The 21,298-nt window shown below is 46.9% G+C and overlaps 1 protein-coding gene across 1 annotated transcript in view; it reads right to left on the reverse strand.

Moving 5' to 3' along the window:
- SHTN1 (shootin 1) overlaps positions 1 to 21,298 on the reverse strand; it is a 711,155-nt gene that overhangs the window by 140,243 nt on the left and 549,614 nt on the right. Inside the window, exons 13-14 of the mRNA XM_078643901.1 lie at positions 18,837 to 18,949; positions 17,729 to 17,782 (exon numbers count right to left, since the gene is read on the reverse strand). Coding sequence (XP_078500027.1) covers positions 17,729 to 17,782; positions 18,837 to 18,949 — 167 coding nt within the window. The remainder of the gene's footprint in view (positions 1 to 17,728; positions 17,783 to 18,836; positions 18,950 to 21,298) is intronic.

The raw sequence follows: 21,298 nt of genomic DNA on the forward strand, positions 1-21,298 counted from the left end.
TATCGGGATCCTTAAAACCTCTTTCAACGCCGTGGCGTTCTAAAGTTCTTCGGTTTCTTGGGTCCCTGCTACTTTGGACGTTGTACTTTACAATATTTACATTATTTCATTTCACCCTCCTTTTACATTCCCTCATTTACACCATTCGTTTTACCCATCCTTGGGAAGTCACGGTCTTCCTCTACGCGAGAGTTCATGAGTCAGTCGCGTACTTTTAAGACGGAGTGTCGTGTTGTCGATCCGATCCGTCCTCCAGGGCTGGGCAACCATCTTCCTTTAACCTTAAAGAGAGAGCAGAGTAGGGTGCACAGAAAAATAACTTTCCTACCCATCCCATATTGTTTTAAAATAAAGCATGCAATACCCGTCCATAGTTTCAAAGACTTTATTTTGCAAATTCATTTTAGCATATGGATTAGGAGGGTGTGGTCGTATTTGGTCGGTCGTGGCAATGGCTAAAGTGCGTACAGTGGGGGGGTGTCGTTTGCAACAGTAAAAACATCGGAAAGTTTTACTCATTCATTTGTAAGAGACTAAAACGTCTATTAATTGGCTGGGGGTTCGGGGGCATATATTTCATAATTCAGAAACATAATCATAACAGTTGTAATCAGATTTCCTATATGCATACCGTACGTGTGCATCGTAAATGAGGTTTACATCAGTTATAAAAATATAATACATTGTATATTCGCAATCAACATTTGTAACGGGGATCTTTTTCATACTGTTCGTCGAGTGAGCTCTCCTTGTCTTTTCTAGCCAAGTGTACAAAGGATCACAAAAATCTCAGAACATCAAGTTTATATTAGTGCGAAGGAACACCACGAGGTGTTCGTAAGTTCCGATTGATACCAGCGCCATTTTGGGCGGGGTCGGCACAGTCCGGAAGCAGCATCAGGGGGAAATGTTTCCATTACTGGCAGTTTGGACCAGAGTCCTTTTCGGCAGTTCTAGAATTCATGCTAACAGAAGGTGTGGCAATGTCATGTTTGTTTCGTTGGCGATCGAAGCAGCCGTCCCTTACCGGAAACCTGCCAAGGCCGAAGGCTCCGCCGGGGACCTTTGTATGATCTTCAAGGCTGCGGAGGATGCTGTCGGAGATGGGGGCTCGTGCTCCATGGGACAAATGTTCGAGTTGCAAGGCTGGCCAAAGTTACTCTAGTGGCCGGGCCCGCCTTCCAGCGGATCCAGACGCCATTTTGAGGCCCTACAGGGGCCACTCTCGTCGAGTTTGCAAGAATGGAAGAGACCCTTCGGAGTGAAAGGAAGAGGTCCCTGTTTTGTGAGAGCGGGACGTTCAGCTGGGGTGCAGCTGTGATGCCCCCACCTGGGGGGGCGAGGGAGACTCGTTCACATCGTCTCCTTCTCCCGGTGCACTCCATGCCGCTCCTTTTCATCGCCCCGCATGAAGGCCTCTCCACATCCGGTGTTCCCCGAGTGCCACCATTGTACGTTCGGTGCTGCGCAAATACTGGGGTGCCACCATTGTGTGTTCGGTGCTGCGCAAGTACTGGGGTGCCACCATGGTGTGTCCGGTGCTGTGGAAGTATGGGCACCATCGCCTGACTGGGGGTGTTCGGCGCCGGGCTGGGGGCTGGGAAACCTCCTACCGGTGGAGGTGGGGGAGGCTCGTCCGCGTCGCCTCTCCCTCCCAGCCCAACTTGGACAAATTGTTGTGGAGGTACGTGCAGGACATCCCGCCGTCCAGGACTGCTGCGGCTGTGACGGAAGAGAAAAGGAAGAGGCGCCTCGCTCTCCTCTTGACATGTGGCGGGGACTACCTTAGTCTTTCCAGGCCCGTTGCGGCCGGCCAAGGAGACATGTGGCGGGACTACCTGCAAATGCCCAGGCTGCGGGCTCCTGCCTCTCCTCCGGCTCCCCCATACGTTAAGATTTCCTGACCAAGAGTTGGCGGCGGGGCTCGCCTTATATGGGTTGCCGTTGGTTGGGCGTAGCCGTAACCCTGCCCTACTTTGGAAGGTTCCAGAATGGGGGGGGGCGGAATGTTCTGTTTGACTTTCATTTTCTACAGTTTATCGTTATTATTCCTTGTTTGTTGTGTTAAATTAAAAGTTCAAGTTTATTAATGGTCTACGGATTTTGTTTTATCATTTCTTTCTTTCCAGGTTGCTTTTATGCTAAGTTTCTGCTAACAGGGGTCGAGTAACACGGAAACACGTGTAGAGGGATGACGCAGATTTGTACATTACATACACACGAACTCAGACGGGGGACAGTACAAGTACGACATACAAAGACCCAAGACAAATATAAAAACAGTTATTGGTCATAATTATCTCTTTCCGTCTGTGAATTTTAACGAGGCTGGGTTCCCGTCTTGACATTGCCCGACCTAGGAGAACTTGATCATGCCGCTGAGATTTTCCTGGCGAAATCTGTGCCATCGGGCATAATCAAACGTGGTGGTTCTGTCTGGTCTGTCTATGTAAGTCGGGTTCTCCTCTGTCTCGCGCCTTTTCTCGTACTGTCGGTCTGTCGTTCTTGTCGGCCCTTTGCCTTTACTCACGCTCAGTAGAGTCGGGCATTGGGCTTTCCAGTGTCCGACATACCTACAAAAAGCGCATTGGTCTGACCCTAAGTCTGGTCGTCCTTTGTATAGTGTCGGGGGATAAGTTGTGGGTAGCGGTGTCCTGGGGTTGTCCTGTCGGTATATTTCCCTACTTGGTTTATCCTCGTCTTTTCTCTGTCGTTTCGTAGCCTCTCTGCGCCACATACCGAGACTGTCGAGCATAATTGGCGTCGTCTTATTATTTCGAAGGGCTATTTCTAACGTTTCTATTTTATCAAGGTCAAAGGATCCTGCCAGTGGCCACTGTTTGTCTTGGCTATCTTCGGTATACCTGTGCCATAATTTATTATAAGCTATGGTGACTAACCCATAGTTTATGAACATGTCCTTATTAGGGGTGCCTTCTAGTGGAGCCATATGGTCCACCTCTAACACCCGGTCCGGGCTAAACAGGCTATTTATCAATGGGGAGAAGACAGACATGACGGCTCGTAACGAGGGACTAAAAAGTCAGCACTGCCTATCTTATCACTAGGTGCAAAGACTAGACAGAATATTTCTATTCTACGTTGTTTGCAGGCAGTGAATACCTCATGGAACCAAAAAAACCAAAAGACCAACAAAATAACAATGGGGAGAATGAGTAGGACCGCAAAGATCTGCGTTACCTACCCTTTTCACTATCTGCAAAAAGGATGGTCTCTTCCCTGCTTGCAGACAGAGAATCTCCAGGAAACAATAGTTTGTGAACAACAGTTCAGTTTCAAGCAATTATTGAGTGGGGGAGAAAAAGGACAAGCACGGCTGCTACCCTACTTATCCTCCACTGCTTGCAAAGGGAGAGAGAGCCTGTTGCTTCTCCGTTTGCAGACAGTGAATCTCTAAATAAAAATAAACAAGGCAATACTAGTAATTTTGACAATCAAGCAATCAAAACAAATTCTTTCGCAACTTGTCGTGGCAACACGACCTTACCCGGACCATGTGGACAGTTTCTTGTCTTCCGAATCCAGCGCCCGATCGTCCTCTTTTTCTCGTATTTCTCACGGCACTCCTGATGGTTCCCAGTCAGGACCGTAGATCACTCGAGAGAGGTCTGTTCGGAACTAGTGAAGTTCGGATGATCGGCTGCCAGACGAGGGTCTATTGGGCAAGAGCTCTCCCGATCGTTGCAGTCGTTCACTCTGTCGTCGGGACCTCTCCCACTGGATCCACGAGTCGCTGATGGGCCCCACGCTTGGGACGCCAATTGTAAACAGTTTCAATCGGGTCGGGGACAATCGATATTTGCCCGGCGGTATTGCCTCTGTGACCCTCTAGTTATTTTAAATCAATGAAGAGGCGGGCGCTGGAGACTGGAAAGCAGGAAACAAGGTTTTTATTCTCTCCGGAGGAGAACACAACGAAACGGACAGAAGGTATCGTTCTGAGGTGCTCTAACTGTATTTCTGAGGCCTGGCCTCTTATATCCACATTTATGACTTTATTGCAGATTACACATACATGTTTAAAGCTTTGATGTGCGGAAAAGACATTCTCGGAGCTCCCCTTTGGGCCCGTTCCCACACACATTTACAGTTAAAGTCCCCACCCTAGTCACAACAGGTGATGAACATCGCGCAGCTGGATAATCCGCCGATTCACGGAATGTGGGGAGTCTGATCGGATCTCATGGGGTGGGGGAGGCTTTGATCAACCCGGGGATTCTTTGATGGGGGAAGCTTTCTATTGTACAGGGAGGGGCAAGGATGGTATCGGCAGAGCTGGGTGTCGGCTTGGGAACGGGGAGGACAAAACGGGCACACGGGGAAAAAGGGGGTTTGCATCTAAGGGCCGGAGATCATGAAAGGAAAGCGGGGAGGTGTCGCGCTGGGAACAGGATGAGGGCCGGGGGCAGAGCAGCGCCGAAGAGGGGTTTATGACTCAAGGCAGGTGCAAGCAGGCGGTGGTCAGCGTGCAGGCTTAGTGAAGGCAAAGGGCTATGTCAGGGGCCAGCGGCATGCAAAAGGGTTTGTTCTGATCGGGGTATCTTAAAATGGCGGGCGCGCACGACAAAAGTGTGGCATCAGGGGAAGCGGCAAGATGGCGCAGATAATGTTCACCAAAACGCACTAATTTTCCACAGGACCGAGAAGAGGAATGGCCAGGTGAGAGTGTTGAACGCCTTTTCCAGATCCATAATGAGGCAGGCGGCGCGGGGGAATCCGTACCTGATCCTGGATATGGAAGACTCGGCGGAGGTTTTGTGAGGTGTTCCGCCCCGGAACAAAGCCACATTGGTCCGGGTGGACCAGTGGGCGTATGACCTGGGCACATCTGTCAGCTAGGATCTTCCCGAGAATCTTACAGTCTGCTGACAGGAGAGTGATAGGGCGATACGATCCCATGTGGAGTGGGTCCCTGTGGGGTTTGGGAAAGGTAACAATCACAGATTCTCATAGTGACTGGGGTAGCCGTCCCAAATGAAGGGACGCTTCAAACATCCGAGCCAATCGGGGGACCACCAGGGGAGAAAACGTCGAGTAGTATTCTAGTGGGAAGCCGTCGAGTCCCGGTGCTTTATTCCGAAACAGGGCACGCATCGCTTGGGTGATATCTGAGGGTACTATCGTAGCGTCGAGCGTACGCTTATCCGCATCCGATATCGTGGGGAACGTCAGTGGGTCTAGGAAGTGATCCAGGAATGATGGAGAGTATCGGGTCGGGGCTCCGTATACCTGTGCGTAATAGCATTGGAACGCCCGGAGGATCTCGACTTGAGATCACACCAGCACACCCTCCGGGTTGATAATGTCCGTGATTGGTTTGATTTCGGTGTCCTGCTTCGCCATCCAGGCGAGCATAGCTCCCGTTTTGTCCCTGTCCTTGTGAACTCTGGAGGCATAGGCCCTGAAATTGTATTTCCGAAGATCAGCACAGGCGGTCTGATAGATTGCCTTCGCCTCGGCCGTGAGTACGGTGTGTTCCTCCGAGTCATTGGTTCGTTTAGTGAGTGCAGCTAAACGTCGTTCCGAGGTTAGGAGTGTCTGTTCCAATGTGCGGCGAGCCCCTGCAATCTGTTTAATGCATTCCCCCCGTGCCACTACTTTAAATGCATCCCACTCCACCAGTGCCGACGATGCCGTGTTCGTGTTGTGTGAAAAGTAATCTTGTATGCTGGTTTTGTGTGTCCCCCTAAAGACCAGGTCTGACAGGCAGTCTTTGGGGAGACGCCAAGTGGGGACTGGTGGGTGTCGAGGGCGCCAGGTCAAGCGCAAGATGTGAGCATCATGATCCGAGAGGATCCGGCCTAGGTAGTCCGAAGATGTGACCTTAGGGAGGATTGGTGCGGAGCATAAGAATCTGTCTAGGCGGACCCGAAGGTTGTGAGGTATCGAGTGGAATGAGTAGATGCGGGCCAGTGGATGTAAGTGTCGCCATGCGTCAGTAAGCGCCCAGTGTGTGGTCCAAGCTCTAAAGAGTTCTGCTTGTCGAGGGACTGGGGAGTGTGCGGGGGGGGGTGATCGGTCCAGAGTGGGGTCCAGCGTGCAATTGTAGTCACCCCCCAACACCCATGGGACCGTGGTGAATTGGGCTAAGACTCCTGTGAGGTGGTCCCAGAATTTGTCCTGCTCTGTGTTAGGGGCGTAAATGCTGCCCAGGAGGATCCCCTGTCCGTCTAAAATTGCCTCCAGAAATGCATATCTGCCCTCTCTGTCTACTACCCGCCTGATCACTCGGAAGGGGGTGCCTGGTCTAACCCAAATTAAGGCGCCGCGCGCAAATGCTGAGTATTGCGTGGCACAAAAGGTCCCCCGCCACTTGGTCTGTAACCGGCCTAGTTCGGTAGCGTTAATATGTGTCTCCTGCAGAAGTGCAATACTGGCTGACATGCGCTTAATGTAGGAGTAAACAGAGTAGCGTTTGCTGGGTGTGTGTAGACCCCGTACATTCAGTGTGAGAACGTTAACATCCGGCCGTGAGATCGCCATTACTAGGGTGTCGTGCTTGTGGGTGGGGCTCCCTTGCATTTCCCGAGGCCACCAGGGTCTTGTGATTCGTGTGTGCTCCTGCTCGCCATGCTTCCTTAAGCGTAGGGGGGGGGGACTAACGGGGATAACAACAGGGAGAACTATGGGTGGGCAACAGTCCCAATGCTGGGGATATGTCACCGGAGGTGGCATATCCAAACTAGTGTCCCACGAGGGGAGAGTTACAACAGAATCCTGTGGGGGTGGCAGCGTGTGTTACTGCCAGGCTTGTGCGCCGATCGGGCTTTTGTAGGAGATATGACTATCGCACGCAAGCGCATACAGTTATCTGGTTATGCAGTCTTGGCTCACAAACATCGCATAGTACATTAGGTAACCAAGAAAAGAGGATACAGCAGCTGTCTTCTGCCCATCACGAAGAGGCGTCAGGGTGTCCAGCCAGGGTAGCGTCCAATGTGAGTGTTGCAATGAGGGGGGGGAAGAGATTGGGCCAAACCCTGACATTGTGCAATCACTGTCCCGGTCTTTCTCAGGTGTGAATAGGTGTGGTTGGCATTCCAGGTCCGATGCGAGGGGTGATGTACGTAGTTCGGTCACCGCTCGTAGGGCGTCTCGCCTCTCCTGCATGATTTGCGTGAGGTCGGGTGAGCCCGAGGGGGAGGATGGCTGGTTTTTGGAGGGGCCTGACTGGGTACGGCTCATGCCCCGTCTTCTGGATCGTCGCGATTAGTTGTTGTGCGTCCGCTGGGGTCCGGGTTTAGGGATCAGCGGGCAATGAAACTCAGTCCAATCCCTTGCCTCCTCCGTGAAGAATATGGCCTTCCCTTTGTGTAGCACTTTGAGGCGGGCCGGGAACAACAATGAGTACTGGAGATCATTTGCGCGGAGGCGTCTTTTAACCTCTAGAAAGGTAGATCGTTGCCGCTGGACTTCTCTGGCATAATCTGGGAACACCATGACCTGTTGGTCCTCCACCTGCAGGGGGCCCGCCGTCCGGGCCACTCGGAGCACCGCATCGCGGTCTCGGAAGTGCAGGAATTTGGCGAGCATGGGGCGTGGAGGGAGGCCTGACTGGGGTTTCCGAGCAGGGACCCTGTGGGCTCTCTCAATAGAGAAGAATGCTGAGCGTTCCGACTCGGGGGTGAACGATCTGGTCCATGATTCCATGTAGGTCAGAGGGTCCGAGTTCTCAATTCCCTCCGGCAGACCCAGGACGCGGATGTTACACCGTCTCGAGCGTCCCTCCAAATCAATTGTGTGTTCCTCGAGGGCCGCCATGCGGCGTATGACCTCCTTCATGTCCGCCTCCTGCGCTTTCACAGTGGGTTGCAGCGTGGCCACGGCCCGTTCTCCTTCCTTCACTCTGTCCGCCAACTTACGATGGTCGTTGCGAATCAGGCTGATGTCCGTCGTCAGGACACCCAACCGTTCCTCCATTGAGAGTCGGGACAGTTCAATAGCCGCTAGTACCTGGTCCAGTTTCGCCGATAATGTGGGGTCAGTAAGCGGCGTGTTGGCTTGCGTCCAGGTCCTCGCCTGTGGCATCTTCTCAATGGCTGTTTCAGGGACAGCAGTCACCTGTGAGCCCCTTGTTTTCCCCATGGGTCCGGAGAAGATGGCGCCGCGCTCCTGTAGGTTCCGGGGGCAGTGGGCCGCTGACCACCAGTGCTGTGGAGTGGATGGCAACCCAGTGGGGGTAGGTTACCCAGTTCTTGTTGGCGTCGAGGTAATTACGGGCTCATCCCTAGGGCTCCTTAGCTCCGGAGCGTTCCGGCGGCCTGCAGCCGCCGGTGAGGTCAGTGGCGAGGCAGGAGGCCACGCGGGTGTCCACGGGCGCACGCCATCAGGGGGGGGCTCCCCCCTCCTCCGTTGTCCAAATCCTCCAGAAGACGGGGCACCCCGAGAATGGTGCTCACCCCCTCCCCCGGTGGTTGGGGTCGAGGATCACGTGATAGGTACCTTGGGGGTCCGGGGGCGGTGGTAGGTCGTCTCTGGTGTGGCGCGCGGCCGCTGCAGACTCAGGGGAGCGCCTCTGCTCCCAAAATGGGGTTCGCGCTGGTCACTGTGTCCGGGTCTCCGTGGGCGCCATTTTAAGGTCAGGCCCGTGGTGGCAGGAGCGTCTCAGCCCCCCTGGTCAGGGGATGGTGCGGCCTGTGTCCTCCTATGAGTCCCGGAGGGGGCAGGAGGCCGCCCGGGTGTCAGCGCCGGGAGCCCCCGGGGGGGGGGGGGGGGGGGGGAAGACAGGCACTCACCTCCCCCGGTGGAGGTCACGGACGTCCGGAGGGCGCAGCGCCACACAGGCCGCGTGTCTACAGGTGCTCCTCGATCCGCTGCGGTATGCTGGGCCGGCACTGGAGTTAGATCAGGCTCCCGGTTGCTCAGGAGCGCCGGTATAGGGAAGCTCCAGGGTGGCGCCCGCCATCTTGTGTGCCGGAGTGTGATCGCAGGGGAAAGCTCGGTCCGGGGCACACCTCCAAGGGCTGATCCCACCGCACTCCAGGATCTCCGTAGTCGCTGGTTGGTCGCCCCTCCGAGGGCCTCCGCTCAATGAACGGGCTCCCGGCGATGCAGGCATCTGTGGAGCGGAGCCGCGCCCGCCATCTTGGGAACTCGGCGCACGGCTCCGGCAGGAGATGTGTTGGCGGGTGCCGCGCACCAGCAGTCCTCTCGGCTCACCTGGAGGATGCCTCAGTGAGTGGGGGCATCACAGGTGCTTTTGTGGAAGGTTGAGGCTCCCAGCGATCTAAGGAACTGGGCAGGATGCTAGCCCGATCGCGGAGCCTCAGCAAAACACAGCCGCCATCGTGGCTTGCTAAGCCACGCCCCCCTTCTGCACTACCTTCATTCTGTAAACATCCACCACGAACTATAATAAGTCACTCCGAATGCTGGGTTTGCAGTGAAGTATGGTTCCCACAATCTGGTTCAGGAGGCAAGTCACTTTGTGCTTTTGTTGGGCCCATGATAGCAGTGTGTCAGACCTTATACCCAGTGCTTAATTTATAAATTAAAAAAAATAAACTAGGTACCAGCCTGCACCACCCATTGCCCCACTCAGCACAGCCAATGACAGTACCAACACATGACAGTTCAGACTATTCCAGGTCCTCAAATTCAGAATAACGGCATTGGTCATTTTTTATTGTATATTGAATCAATAAACTGTTGTGCACACGCTAAATTAGACAATCAGTGCTACCATGTGGCAGACGGTCATAAGTGCTTGTGCTGACAAGTCAGTGCAGGTGCCGAGCACGGGAAACCACGGCTCAAATTAAACACTACTTATACCTATATAATACACGAGACACTATAATTCCTGTATAAATTCACATCTCTAATTTCTTTAAATTCGGCACCTAGTGACCCACTCAGTTGCCGGTTATAAAGAAAAGATGTCAGAACTCAACTGTAATGAGTTATTGCGGTCGAGTTCTGACTTCACAATGCCTGCTGCCAGAGCCAACAGAGGAGGTGAAAGGCAGGCCAAATCAGGTAATGGGGCAGCTGTTTAAAGCAACAAAAATGAAAGGTTGCTTTTCTTTCTTCTGCTCCATTTTTCTACCTTACGTTAACTAGTAAAAAGAACAGGATTATTTTTTGCATTCCTTAAATAATTAAAGAAAAGTTAGACTCTTTCTGCTTGTTTCTACACATTGAGTTACTGAAGCTTTGTTTTTTTTAACTGATTTGTATTGAGCTGTATCTACCATCTTTTTGCAACCAATATCGAACAGGTTTTTGATGTGTTTAGTTTTGCACAAGACGTTCTATTTTTATTCTTTATGTTTGCAAACATGCACTCTCTTTCTGAAAGAACTACACACCAAGATTTTAAGTGTTTTGTGGGAAAGGATATGTTGTGACCTTACATTATATGGGATAAAGTACCACCTGACATACCTTGGATTTCCATAACATTATAAAGTAACTCCGTCTTCTGTCTCTTTCCTCTATATGGGTATGGAACTCCTTGGTGACTTGTTATATCCTTATAATGTACAGCAGGGGGTACTTTATTGTTTATATAATAAAAGGATGTTACTCTTTCTAATTGGGCTCCGTTTACTATGTATGTTCTCTGAAGGGTGGGGAGAAGGGTGTCTTTTGAGTCATAATCATGAACTTGGACTTTGCACTGCACAGAATCCACAAACCGCAACATATATTTTCCACTACACTGTAAACTAATCTTCTTGTGAATTGTCCCATGCCCAAAAATCCCTTCTGAAATTGGAAAATATCTGTGCACTTTCCCACTGGATCATACAAATGTATATTTAATCATCTAGATCTGTGCTTAATTTGTAAAAAAAAAATAAGTGCCAGGGCCCTCGTTAGAAAGTCACTTCAGCTCACATCACTAATAACCCCTGCCAGCGCTGCAGATAATAGAAACACAACTACTAATTATTGCACTCCTACAAGTGTCAAAATTCAGACTATTCCAGGACCCATAGCTATTAGAATGGCTTGGGCGGCTGGTATTATTCATTTTTAATGTATATTTAATTTATAAACCACTGTTGTGCTAATTTCCAAATGAGATAAACTTCGCCACAATGTGGCAGACTGTCATACGTGCTGGTGTTGATAATTAAGTGCCAGTCCCGAGCACCAGACACCACCATCTCAAATTGAGCACTGATCTAGATGTGTGTAGAAAACAAACTGCAAATGTTTGTGAAAACTAAGTTATAGAAAGTTCACACCAGATCAGACGGCTACTCAAAATATATGGGTGCGAACAAATGGAAGTCGACAGGCATTCGGATTTCTAAAGCAGCTGGAAAGCAAATCAATGTAGTCACAACCCATCGTCAATAATTGTTGTACATTTCATTAAAAATGCTCAGAAAAAGTGTATGTTCTACAAAGTTATTACTAGGTTTTCCACATTTTCTTTGAATTTTCCAGTTTCAATACTTTAGGGCAGCATGTAAACAAAATTGGCTTTTTGAAATCACCTGCCAGTTTCCACTAAGGCGTTTCTAACGTTTTCCTAAGAATCAATTTTTGTACCGAAACATCTTTGTTATCGTGTTGCTATGTAGCCAGTGGAAAAAAGACAATCCTGCTTATTAACTAAAAGTAACAGAAACCAATATTCGAGACTGTTTGGACTCTGGTGGAAGTGCGGCCCTCATAATGCGGGACCTGTCGGCTGCATTGGATACTGTTCCCCATTGGCTGCTTCTGGCCCGGCTGGCAGACATAGGTTTCTCTGGGCTGGCTTGAGGTGGTTGAATTCCTTCCTGGAGGGACGTTCGCAACAGGTCTGGCTCCTGCCTTTCTCATCCCCTCCTCAATCTGTGGCCACTGGAGTGCCGCAGGTGTCCTCTCTGAGCCCCCTGCTCTTTAATATCTACGTCATCCCTCTGGTCGAGTTAGCGGAAGAGCAGGGTGCCAAGATCGTTGCTTACGCAGATGACACCCAACTTCTGTTTACCTGGGGTAAATCAGAGTTCTCTACTGTGAAGGTGAATGTGTCTGATAGCTGTTTTTCAATGGCTCTGGGCAGCTCAGCTCAAATGTAATGAGGATAAGTCGGAAATACTGCTCTACGGAAAGTTCCCCTACAGTTCAGAGAATCTTTCTGGCCGTCGGACTATCCTATGCCATTCTCCTCTGGCCTACCAGTAAAAAATCTGGGCGTTTGGTTCGAAGAGCAGTTGTCCTTCTCGACCCAAATCAAAAAATTGGCTGGGAGCGGCTTTGGGGTATTAAAGTCCCTTAATAAATTCCTTCCACTGCTTCCAAGTACAGCGAAGGAAACAGTGACCCGTGCACTGATCCTTTCTCGCGTGGACTATGCCAACGAATTGTATATGGGCCTTCCTGATTACAGTCTCAGAGAACTGCAGGTGACCCAGAATACGGCAGATTGGCTTGTGTTCAACATTCCCATTAGAAAGAGCGTCAAGCAACATCTTCGAATGCTGCACTGGCTACCTGTCACAAAACGTGTTAAGTTCAAGGCCCAGGTCATAGCGTATCGTGCTCTGCATGTTGGAGGGCCTGAATACCTCAGGAAGTGCTTTGCTTTGTACACACCTGCCTGACACTTGAGGTCGGCATCTCAGCTGCTTGGACAGATACCCCGTGTGCGCCTACAAAGAATGGGGGGCAGGTCCCTTGCCTTTAGGGCAGCCACGGACTGGAATTCTTTGCCCTTTTCTCTGTGTAGCATCCAGGATCTGAAGCAGTTTAAGAAACAGCTCAAAACCTTTGTTTTAATCACACCCTCCACCAGCACCTCACAAGCCCACGCCGGAACACTCCCAGGAGTAGCTGTGTGCGTTATAAAATTCAAAAACATAACCTATAACAGCAGTTCCAAGAAACAACCAGAGTCAACAGTTCAGTACTTGCCCAAAGGTTCATAAGCCAATAATATAACCAAGCAGAAAACATTTCCACCAGGGAATAGCATAAAAAAAAAAAAAAAAAAAAAAAAAAGATTGGCACAGTAAAGTTCAGGTACTCACTTAAGTCATGGTGCAAGTATAATTTAAGGGTCAGACTTTATGAATAGCAAGAATTTCTGATAGGATTTCAGATTCATGCTGGTTTTGTAAAGCGCATACTACACACAAATGCTTCTAGGGGCTTCAAAAGCTCCCTGCTAGGGACAAGGGTTTGTGGTTGCACTGACCGGGTAATGCCCTCAAGGCATAAACCGACGTAGAGGGAGAGTTCATAAGACATCATATAGGTCTTTCACTATGTTGTGTGGGATATGCTTAGGAAAGTTAATGCTTCCAGAGTCTCAACATTCAGACGAAGTTATAAGATGGCAATGAAGAGAAGCTCGTTCCCGGGGGCCAGTTCTTATGGTTAGATATTCCAGACTTCATCAGGCACAAGGTAAAACATGATTGGCGATTACCTGAACGTAGGAGTCTTCTGGGGCAAAATCACGGCAGTTTTGCAGAGGGTGGACAGGTCAGACACGACAGGTAAAAGGGCACCTGCCTGCAAACGACAGGATCACCTAATTTCTTATAAGGACACAGGCAGCGAGATGCCTAACTGCTAAGCCCCAGCCTTCTTTAAAGAATGGATAATAGAGTTGCCTCGTATTGACGAAGTGCAGATGCTGCCTCATAAGAAGGTTAAGAAACACCGACAGGTGACCTAGGCCAGAAAAAGCTTAGAGTAATTTCCCAGATAACATAGGAACTGGCACGTGCGATTGTCAAGGTTCAGAAAGAAGCCTGGTTCAATGGGAAAATCACTACGAGCGCTGGGACCGGAATGAAGGAAGGACATCTGAAACAAGACCAAGATGGAAGGGGTCGGTCTTTACTCAGCTGAATTGGGGCTCGTAGGCGCTGCGTTATCAATTAACTCCTCCCTCTAGGCACTCTCGTTGAATGCACTTGGTTAATATTCAACTTCACCATTAGTAAGTGCGACCTGGACTCATAAGATTTGTTGCCCGAGTCAAGAAAGCTCTGCACGTACGTGCTTGCATGGCAGCTTTTTACTACCGAGCTAGCACAACTCTGGAACAGGTGCCACAGGAGAAGGATGTGGTATAATGAATGCACAACAGTGTGCATTGGCTGTGCCGTCGAGTTAAGTGAAAAGGGATCTTGTGAAGGTACACCCTGACTGGCCTTTTGCAAGTATCCCAAAGCAGAGGGAGAAGACCTATCTGGTGCACGCCTACAGACTGCAGCTGCTGTAGCGTGCTGGCACCTAAAACAGTGGGGACACGGACACCAGAAGATGTGATGCGCTGTAATGAACTGGAGCCCATGCAGAAAGTCCAACACCATCTGAAGTTAGGACTGGTCCCTGCCAGCATACAATGAGTACATTCGTAGGGAAAAATTAATTCAGAAGGAAAGCTCAGAATGGAAACTGTAAAATTCTGAATTGAAGACTAATGATGCAATTTAGTGCTGATTAAATGAGGACCTGCCCTAAGCGCCTGGATAAAAAAATCAATTGGTAACTTGTAAGCACAGAGGTCAATGAAATAGAAACCTCAGTTATGGTTGCAAATCATTTTACCATAATCCACCTGAAAAAACATAGTATCTACATTATCAGCATTAACTTAAAATGGTTAGCCGTAAGTGTTGAGATAACTATTTACCTAAATACACTGCTCAGTACCTCTAAGCACTAGAGATGAAGCTCTACACTTGGCAGCCATATTGCGTTAATTTCTCCCAAGATTTCTGGTAGCAAAATACTGATTCATGAGACTTAATTTTTGTGGCAGAAACCCGATGTGGTGCCAGAATGCCCAACGATATCTAAAGAATTGGTGAATACTATGAAGATCCATCACATTTGGGGCGATTTTAGTGGTGCCCTACAAACATTTGCGTATATCCCAAACAGCTAAAGGGATTCTGGCTACAAGCCAAATCAGTGGCACTAAAGTATCAGTGGGATTCCCTAGTTTTTGCGGGTTAAGAGGTAAACCTACCTTTACCGTTGCTGCTTTGAAGTTGCAAGCATTGACTTGAAAAGAAGTTAACACTATTTATTTATTTATAAAGTTTTATATAGCGCGATGTTATTGCTTAATTCAAAGGGAGCTATCTGGAGTCTTGACAGGCTTCATCACTGCTGGCTCACAGCCACTTCAGTTCTGATCATAGGTGCTGGGAGTGGGGGGATGGGGGTTTGGTCCGACTAAAGATAAGGGCGGAGACCCAAACGACGCCTCAGCAAAGAGGACCTTTCATGTGCGCTTTCTCTGCTGTAAAAAAACAATGATGCAATTTCCTATTGCAGGCACCAACCCAAGGACAGAAACTGGCAGACTTTGGTAGTGAAATGGAATTCATCAACTGGCTGTGCAGTAAGCCTCCATTCATGATGTCTCGGTGTAGCTTGAGTTTTTGTTTAAAGCCGGGAGTTGAGATGCCACCTGCAGAATAACACCATGACAGGAAATTTGTGAACTGGAAGAGGGTGTGTTATTATTCATGGGTAATACAAGTTCTGTACCGGAATAAAGCTGCTCTACAAATATTAAAGAGTGATAATGCCATTTCTATGTCATCACTGTGGACGCCTGATTTGGAAAACCTACACAGATGCAGGTAGGGTTATTGCGAAGCCTTGTTTGGGCTTGCAGGTATGTCGTAGTGGAGAGGTGAATGCAGAATACTTGGGATGCATTGACTTATTAAGGAAACTTGATGTCCCATGAGAAATAGACCTAAGGCACTGGGACACCTTAGCACCTAGGATTCACATGGAAATCGAAGTACAAAAAGAATCAAATAGGCTACTGTGTGGTAAAGTTAATCTTATCAGGAGCTAAACACACTGTGAAAAGCAAAGAAAGACCATGAGAAAACAAAGAGTAGCCGTAAAAAGAACATAATGAACTGTAAGGGATTTGTCGGGGACGTGCATGTTGAGATCGTGGCAGTAAAGAGATGCAGTTTTTTGGATACAACACTTGTAGGGAGGGTGACATTCATATTTTAGGCAATACCCTTGTGAGTAGATTTAAGTCCTAATATTTAAAAGTCTCTGTAGAGTAGAGTGTCATCGTTGGTAAACACAAAACTATAGCAAGGAGCGAGTTATCTGTGATACATACACAAGCATGGTAAAGATGATCAAATCTGATGAGACCCTTACATGTTGGGTGAAACATCTAGGCGCCATTTTGCATTTCCACAAGTTTCTTAAGAGGTTTATATCCCTAAAAGATATATATTAGGGTGGGCAATGCAGAGAGTGCATGAACGTTTAAATCGGTTGAACATTGGGACACATATGCTACCAGATTTCAATCAAACTTTCATGGTGTGATTAAGACAATGTATATATTTAACCTGGAGGGGTTATAACATGCATGCTGGCCTGGGAGGTACTTGGTAACCTATGTCTTTCGGTATTCCCATAACATAAGTAGGCAACAGGTAACAGTAGCTTGTGCGCTGGAAGTTGTAGGTAGAAGAGAGAAGGTCTGTCTACAAGTAGGTTGGTTTCCGTCACTTTGTATTCAAGGTTAAAGGACAGGAAGGAATTTAGCAACTTTTTACTAAGCTGCTTTCAGGGTTCTAACATGCAATGGCATCAGAACACCAATCTGAATGACTGAATGCAGAAGTCCTACACCGCACTTCTCCCATCACGTCAAATCCTGACCAACACTGAACTATTCTGTACATCCATTGTCTTCTGGGAACCATGCAAGCCTTGAATCAGTATTTTATGCATGGAAACCCAGTTCAGAATAAGATGTGGGGATTCTGGAAATCCCAAACCAGAGCGAAATGTAATATTGATAAAATGTGGAACAGCTTTATTGAGGTCTAAGAAAATGATCCATTTGTAGCAAAGCGAGAGGAGTTTTTAAAGTGAATTATAAGGCAATTGTTCTCGAGTACACGAAATAGGAAAGGCTGTAGGATGTCATTTTTTGCAACTCTCAATAAAATGTAAATACTTGTAAATAAACTGCATGCGTTCCGCAGTTAGGACATTTAATTCACAAACAATCAACATTTTTATTTCAATGGGATGGTTGGAGCATTTCTAAATTCAATGTAGGCCACTCTACGTACATATTATGTTCTGTTTGATGCACTTCCAATGCTCCTATAAATCTCATGATGCCAAGTAAATTTTTAGCATCCAATTTCAAATTCCTCCACATTTACACAATGTTTACAAATGTTCAATGTTCAATTTTGCTTCTTGATTTACATAAACGTTATTAATCGGTTAATATTAGTTAATGGTCTAAGCAGCCCCGGACCCCTGAGCAGGCTTTGCAGACCCCTAGGGGTCCCCGGACCACAGGTTAAGAAACACTGACAGGCGACCTATGGAGAGCATCGAAACTAAGAGTAACCCATCCTAAATTCCAGATGCTCGTATTGAGAACCACAGACCCTCCATTTCCTGCATATAGTGAACAAACTGCATCACGAACTCACCATGAAGGATAAAAGGATAAAAGGAAACATTTATGTTGATACAGCTAAGAAGGATGGGACAGCAGACGTTGAGTGAAAGTGGGCAAATGTCTGACCTAGAAAAGGAGCTAGCTAGCTAGCTGGGGATGTCCGGTCCATCTCTGGAGAGATTCGATTTTCACCTTTCTTGGCCTGAATTTCATGCAAAGAATCGACTGGGAAACTGTCCTTGTTCTGAAGATACCAATCATCAACCAGACTATAATCTACAGACTTTGTTCTTGCCATGAAAACTAAAATACTATAGTAATTGCGCTTACCATTATTCCTTTCAGCTCTTGCACAGCACTCTCTGTAGGCTTTGGTGTGTCTGGCTATTAGGAAAGAAGTAAAGACATGTTACAAGGTATGTGCTCTCTTATGCTCTGTTTGGTCCTACTCTCTGACTTATTGCATGAAGCGCATTGCAAAATCTTACATAAAATAAATAATTGCACTAACATTATTTATGAGAAACGAGGAATTCGTACGCCACATTGTAGTGTAGGAACTAAAGTAATTACGCATTAAAATATCATTAGCCTAAACTATAGTTTTTTTGTCTGTTATCACCATATTGGTAGATACACATTACTTCACAGGAAGATGAAAACTGCTGTATTTTAAGATCAAGGTGACTGAATGGGAGACAAACATTCTATTCCTATGCTAAAATAATTCAATATTTTTTCTGAGACAGTTGTTATACTGTGAGACAGATACGACTGCAGTGTGAAACCGATATGACAGAACTATGAGGCTGTATTGTGACACGGATAGGACCATATTGCAAGACGATATGACATGACTGAGACACAGATACGAATGCATTATGTTTGGGATAAAGTACCTCCTGCCATATATTATAAAGATATTACAAGTCGCTGAGGAGTTCTATGACCATGCAGCGGAACAACGCCAAAGGCAGAGTTCCTTTATAAGGTGATTAACTATGAGGTAACTTGCAATATCCTTAAAATGAACAACATTGTAAGCAACAGCTTGTTGCATTTACCACACTTGAAGTTAATTTCTGCAGTCAGGGTTTGGCACTTTGCTATCAAAATTGTAATATTATTCAGTAAATCTTGTTCATACCGGAAGAGGAGGAGTTGAGATAGAGAGTTAAAGTATTGCAAATGGTCAAATGTTCTGTGCTTAAAGTTAGTTTATCGTGCTCATTTTGAGTCACCCCCAGTGCGCTGTAGGCAATGCCAGGTAGGCTAGGTTCCAGTATTCCATAAGTTATTCCACAGCACCCGAAAGCTCATTCATATCTCATGCATGTTATATTGTTCAGACTTGCAGCATGCCCGGGTGCCTCGCTTTGGCAGTAACGGTGCATCACCAATACCACATGCAGTAAATTCACACCGACATGTTTCGCACCTTAACTACTTTCGGCCGGCCGCCTTGCCCCACAGGTCGGAGTGCGATTCCCTTTTTGATTCTGTCCATCATTTCTTCCACCGCTTGTCTCTTCAGGTCAGTTGATCCTTCTCCTGGTAATTAAAAAAACACAGGTGTAATGATTTTACAATGGCAAGAGCAGAACGAGGGAGACCGGCAGAGCACTGACAACACACAAATGCAGGGCTTCCTATATTTGAGGAGTGCAGCAGGGTATCTTAGAGATTAGGCACCGTGAAATTACAAATAAACCATATTAGTCTGGATTTGTAGAGAAACTAACTTTTACCCTAATTATATATGATGTGTCCGTTTTCCTAAATGTGCCTTGTAAAATCTAGTATCTGGAAGATGTTGCCACATGAGTACTTTCATCATTTCTTTCCCTTTGCATTGTGTTAAGAAGAAAAATGAAAGGAGTCTGGCCCCAGTGCTCACTAAGCAAACAGGTGTAGTGGTGAGGGCAGGCCTGATTGAGGCTTGACAGATCCACTGCTTTGGTCCTATGATGCAATCCGGCGACTTGGGAATGAGTACTCTTGGCCCTTTACGCAGAACCCTGTTGGCATTCATGATTGTACGAGCAAAGGGACTTCCACAGTCCCTGTCCAAAAATGGGAGACACGTTAACCAGAAAATGCCTAATATTAGTGGGTCTCCATGGACCCAGAAGTAAACTCCCATCCATTGTTCTCATCAGTGATTTGCCACAAATATTTTCGAATGGTTTTTCTGAGATTTTTCCTGGATGCTGTTTTTTTGACACATGGAATAGGTCAGTCAAGGTGTCTACAGAAATGGGAAATAAAGGTGCGCTACAGCTCTCTGTGGCACAATAACCGCTGCTCCCTTGTAGCCCTCTCCTCCAGAGCGCTGTTGCCCTATCCTGCAGATCGCAAATAGGAGATGCCTAGTTGCTGGGTTGGAAGACCGCACAGGCAGTATATTTGTAGCACAGGTCTGACTTCTGCACCCATTCAAAATACATTCTAAGCATGATAAAAAGATAAACACGCGATTTCTGCATTACAATTGTAGCTTTGAACTTCACCCAGAATCAGGACCTTACTATCTACCAATTAAGATTTGTTGCCGATGTGCCAGTGTGAGACTGATTTGATGGCCTAGATCCTTAAATGTCCACCCCATTATGTTCCTCATGTTTTGTGCTTCCTGTGCCAACAGGAGCTTCAGTCAGACATGGGGCTTCTCAAGGTCTGAGGTGATTCACATGCATTATTTACAGGATTTGCTTAGGAAACTTCCTTTCATAAACCTTTACGCACAGTTCCTATTGTACTAAGAACGTTGCGATTAAGGCTTTGGTATTTGTTTGACTTGGGATTTCCTCCACTGTCCACACAATAACATATCCTGGGACAGATCGCTGTACCCATTTGCCTTGTACACAAAGAAGCCTTGAGAAAGCTTGGATCTTACAGAAAAACATGTGTTGTCACATGAAATGCAAAACTTACAAGGAATAGGACAACGAAAATATCTGGAAACAAGTATATACAAATATGCAAATAAGTGATGATTTATCAGTGAAATCAACAGGCCAGATATTATTGATGCAATTATGCTAATAGCATATAAGGAAGACAATTTATTGAAAAAATAAAACCTTTGTAGAAATAAATGGACATGATTTGAGCACTTGTCCTCTTGTAATGAGGAGGTACACAAGGTAAACGTGTAACCTAAGTTGAGGAACACAACCTGATACCTACTTTTAAGTAAATGAGCCCACGCCAATTCAATCAAGTCCTTGTACATATTTTAGAATTCCCTGAAGAACAGTATCGGCCAAATTAAAGTTATTAAAGCAGTGAAGGGCTCAGTACAAAACCACATTTTTTTCACATATGCGAGTTAAATAATGTGGTATCACGATTCATATGGAAAAACAAAATACATGACGACAATCTTAATTGCCAGAAACTCAATTAGGGGTCAATATGTGAGTTATGAACTACAGCTAGAATTAATGTCAAATGTAGGTGATTCGCATTGATTACTTTCTCTTGAAAGTACTTGCTTTAATTTACAAGCAACACCTTTGACTCAAAATTTCAGTCAAACAATATATTACAATTAAGGCTCCGGGTTTTATGTTTTTTTTAAAAAAAACATTTCGTCTATATTTATCCATATTTATATTTTGCCCATTTTATCTGTTTTTATCCATATTTGTGTTTTGTGCATAAACAAAGTTGTAAAACTGTAAATTTCCATATTTATGTAACTGACAGGACACGCACTCATACTTTGAGGTCTGTCGTGATTCAGGCATTTAAGCTGACAAATCTTACGCAACAATAAACCCACTAAATATTTGCATTATACCACAAATGTATGTGGACATATGCAATTACTTAAAGAAAATTCATCCTGTTTTTTAATTTCCCATGCTGTCCATCTGCTCAGCTGTTAGGCCA

This window comes from Lissotriton helveticus, chromosome 5_1 (assembly GCF_964261635.1).
Source record: "Lissotriton helveticus chromosome 5_1, aLisHel1.1, whole genome shotgun sequence".
NCBI classification, from domain to species: domain Eukaryota; kingdom Metazoa; phylum Chordata; class Amphibia; order Caudata; family Salamandridae; genus Lissotriton; species Lissotriton helveticus.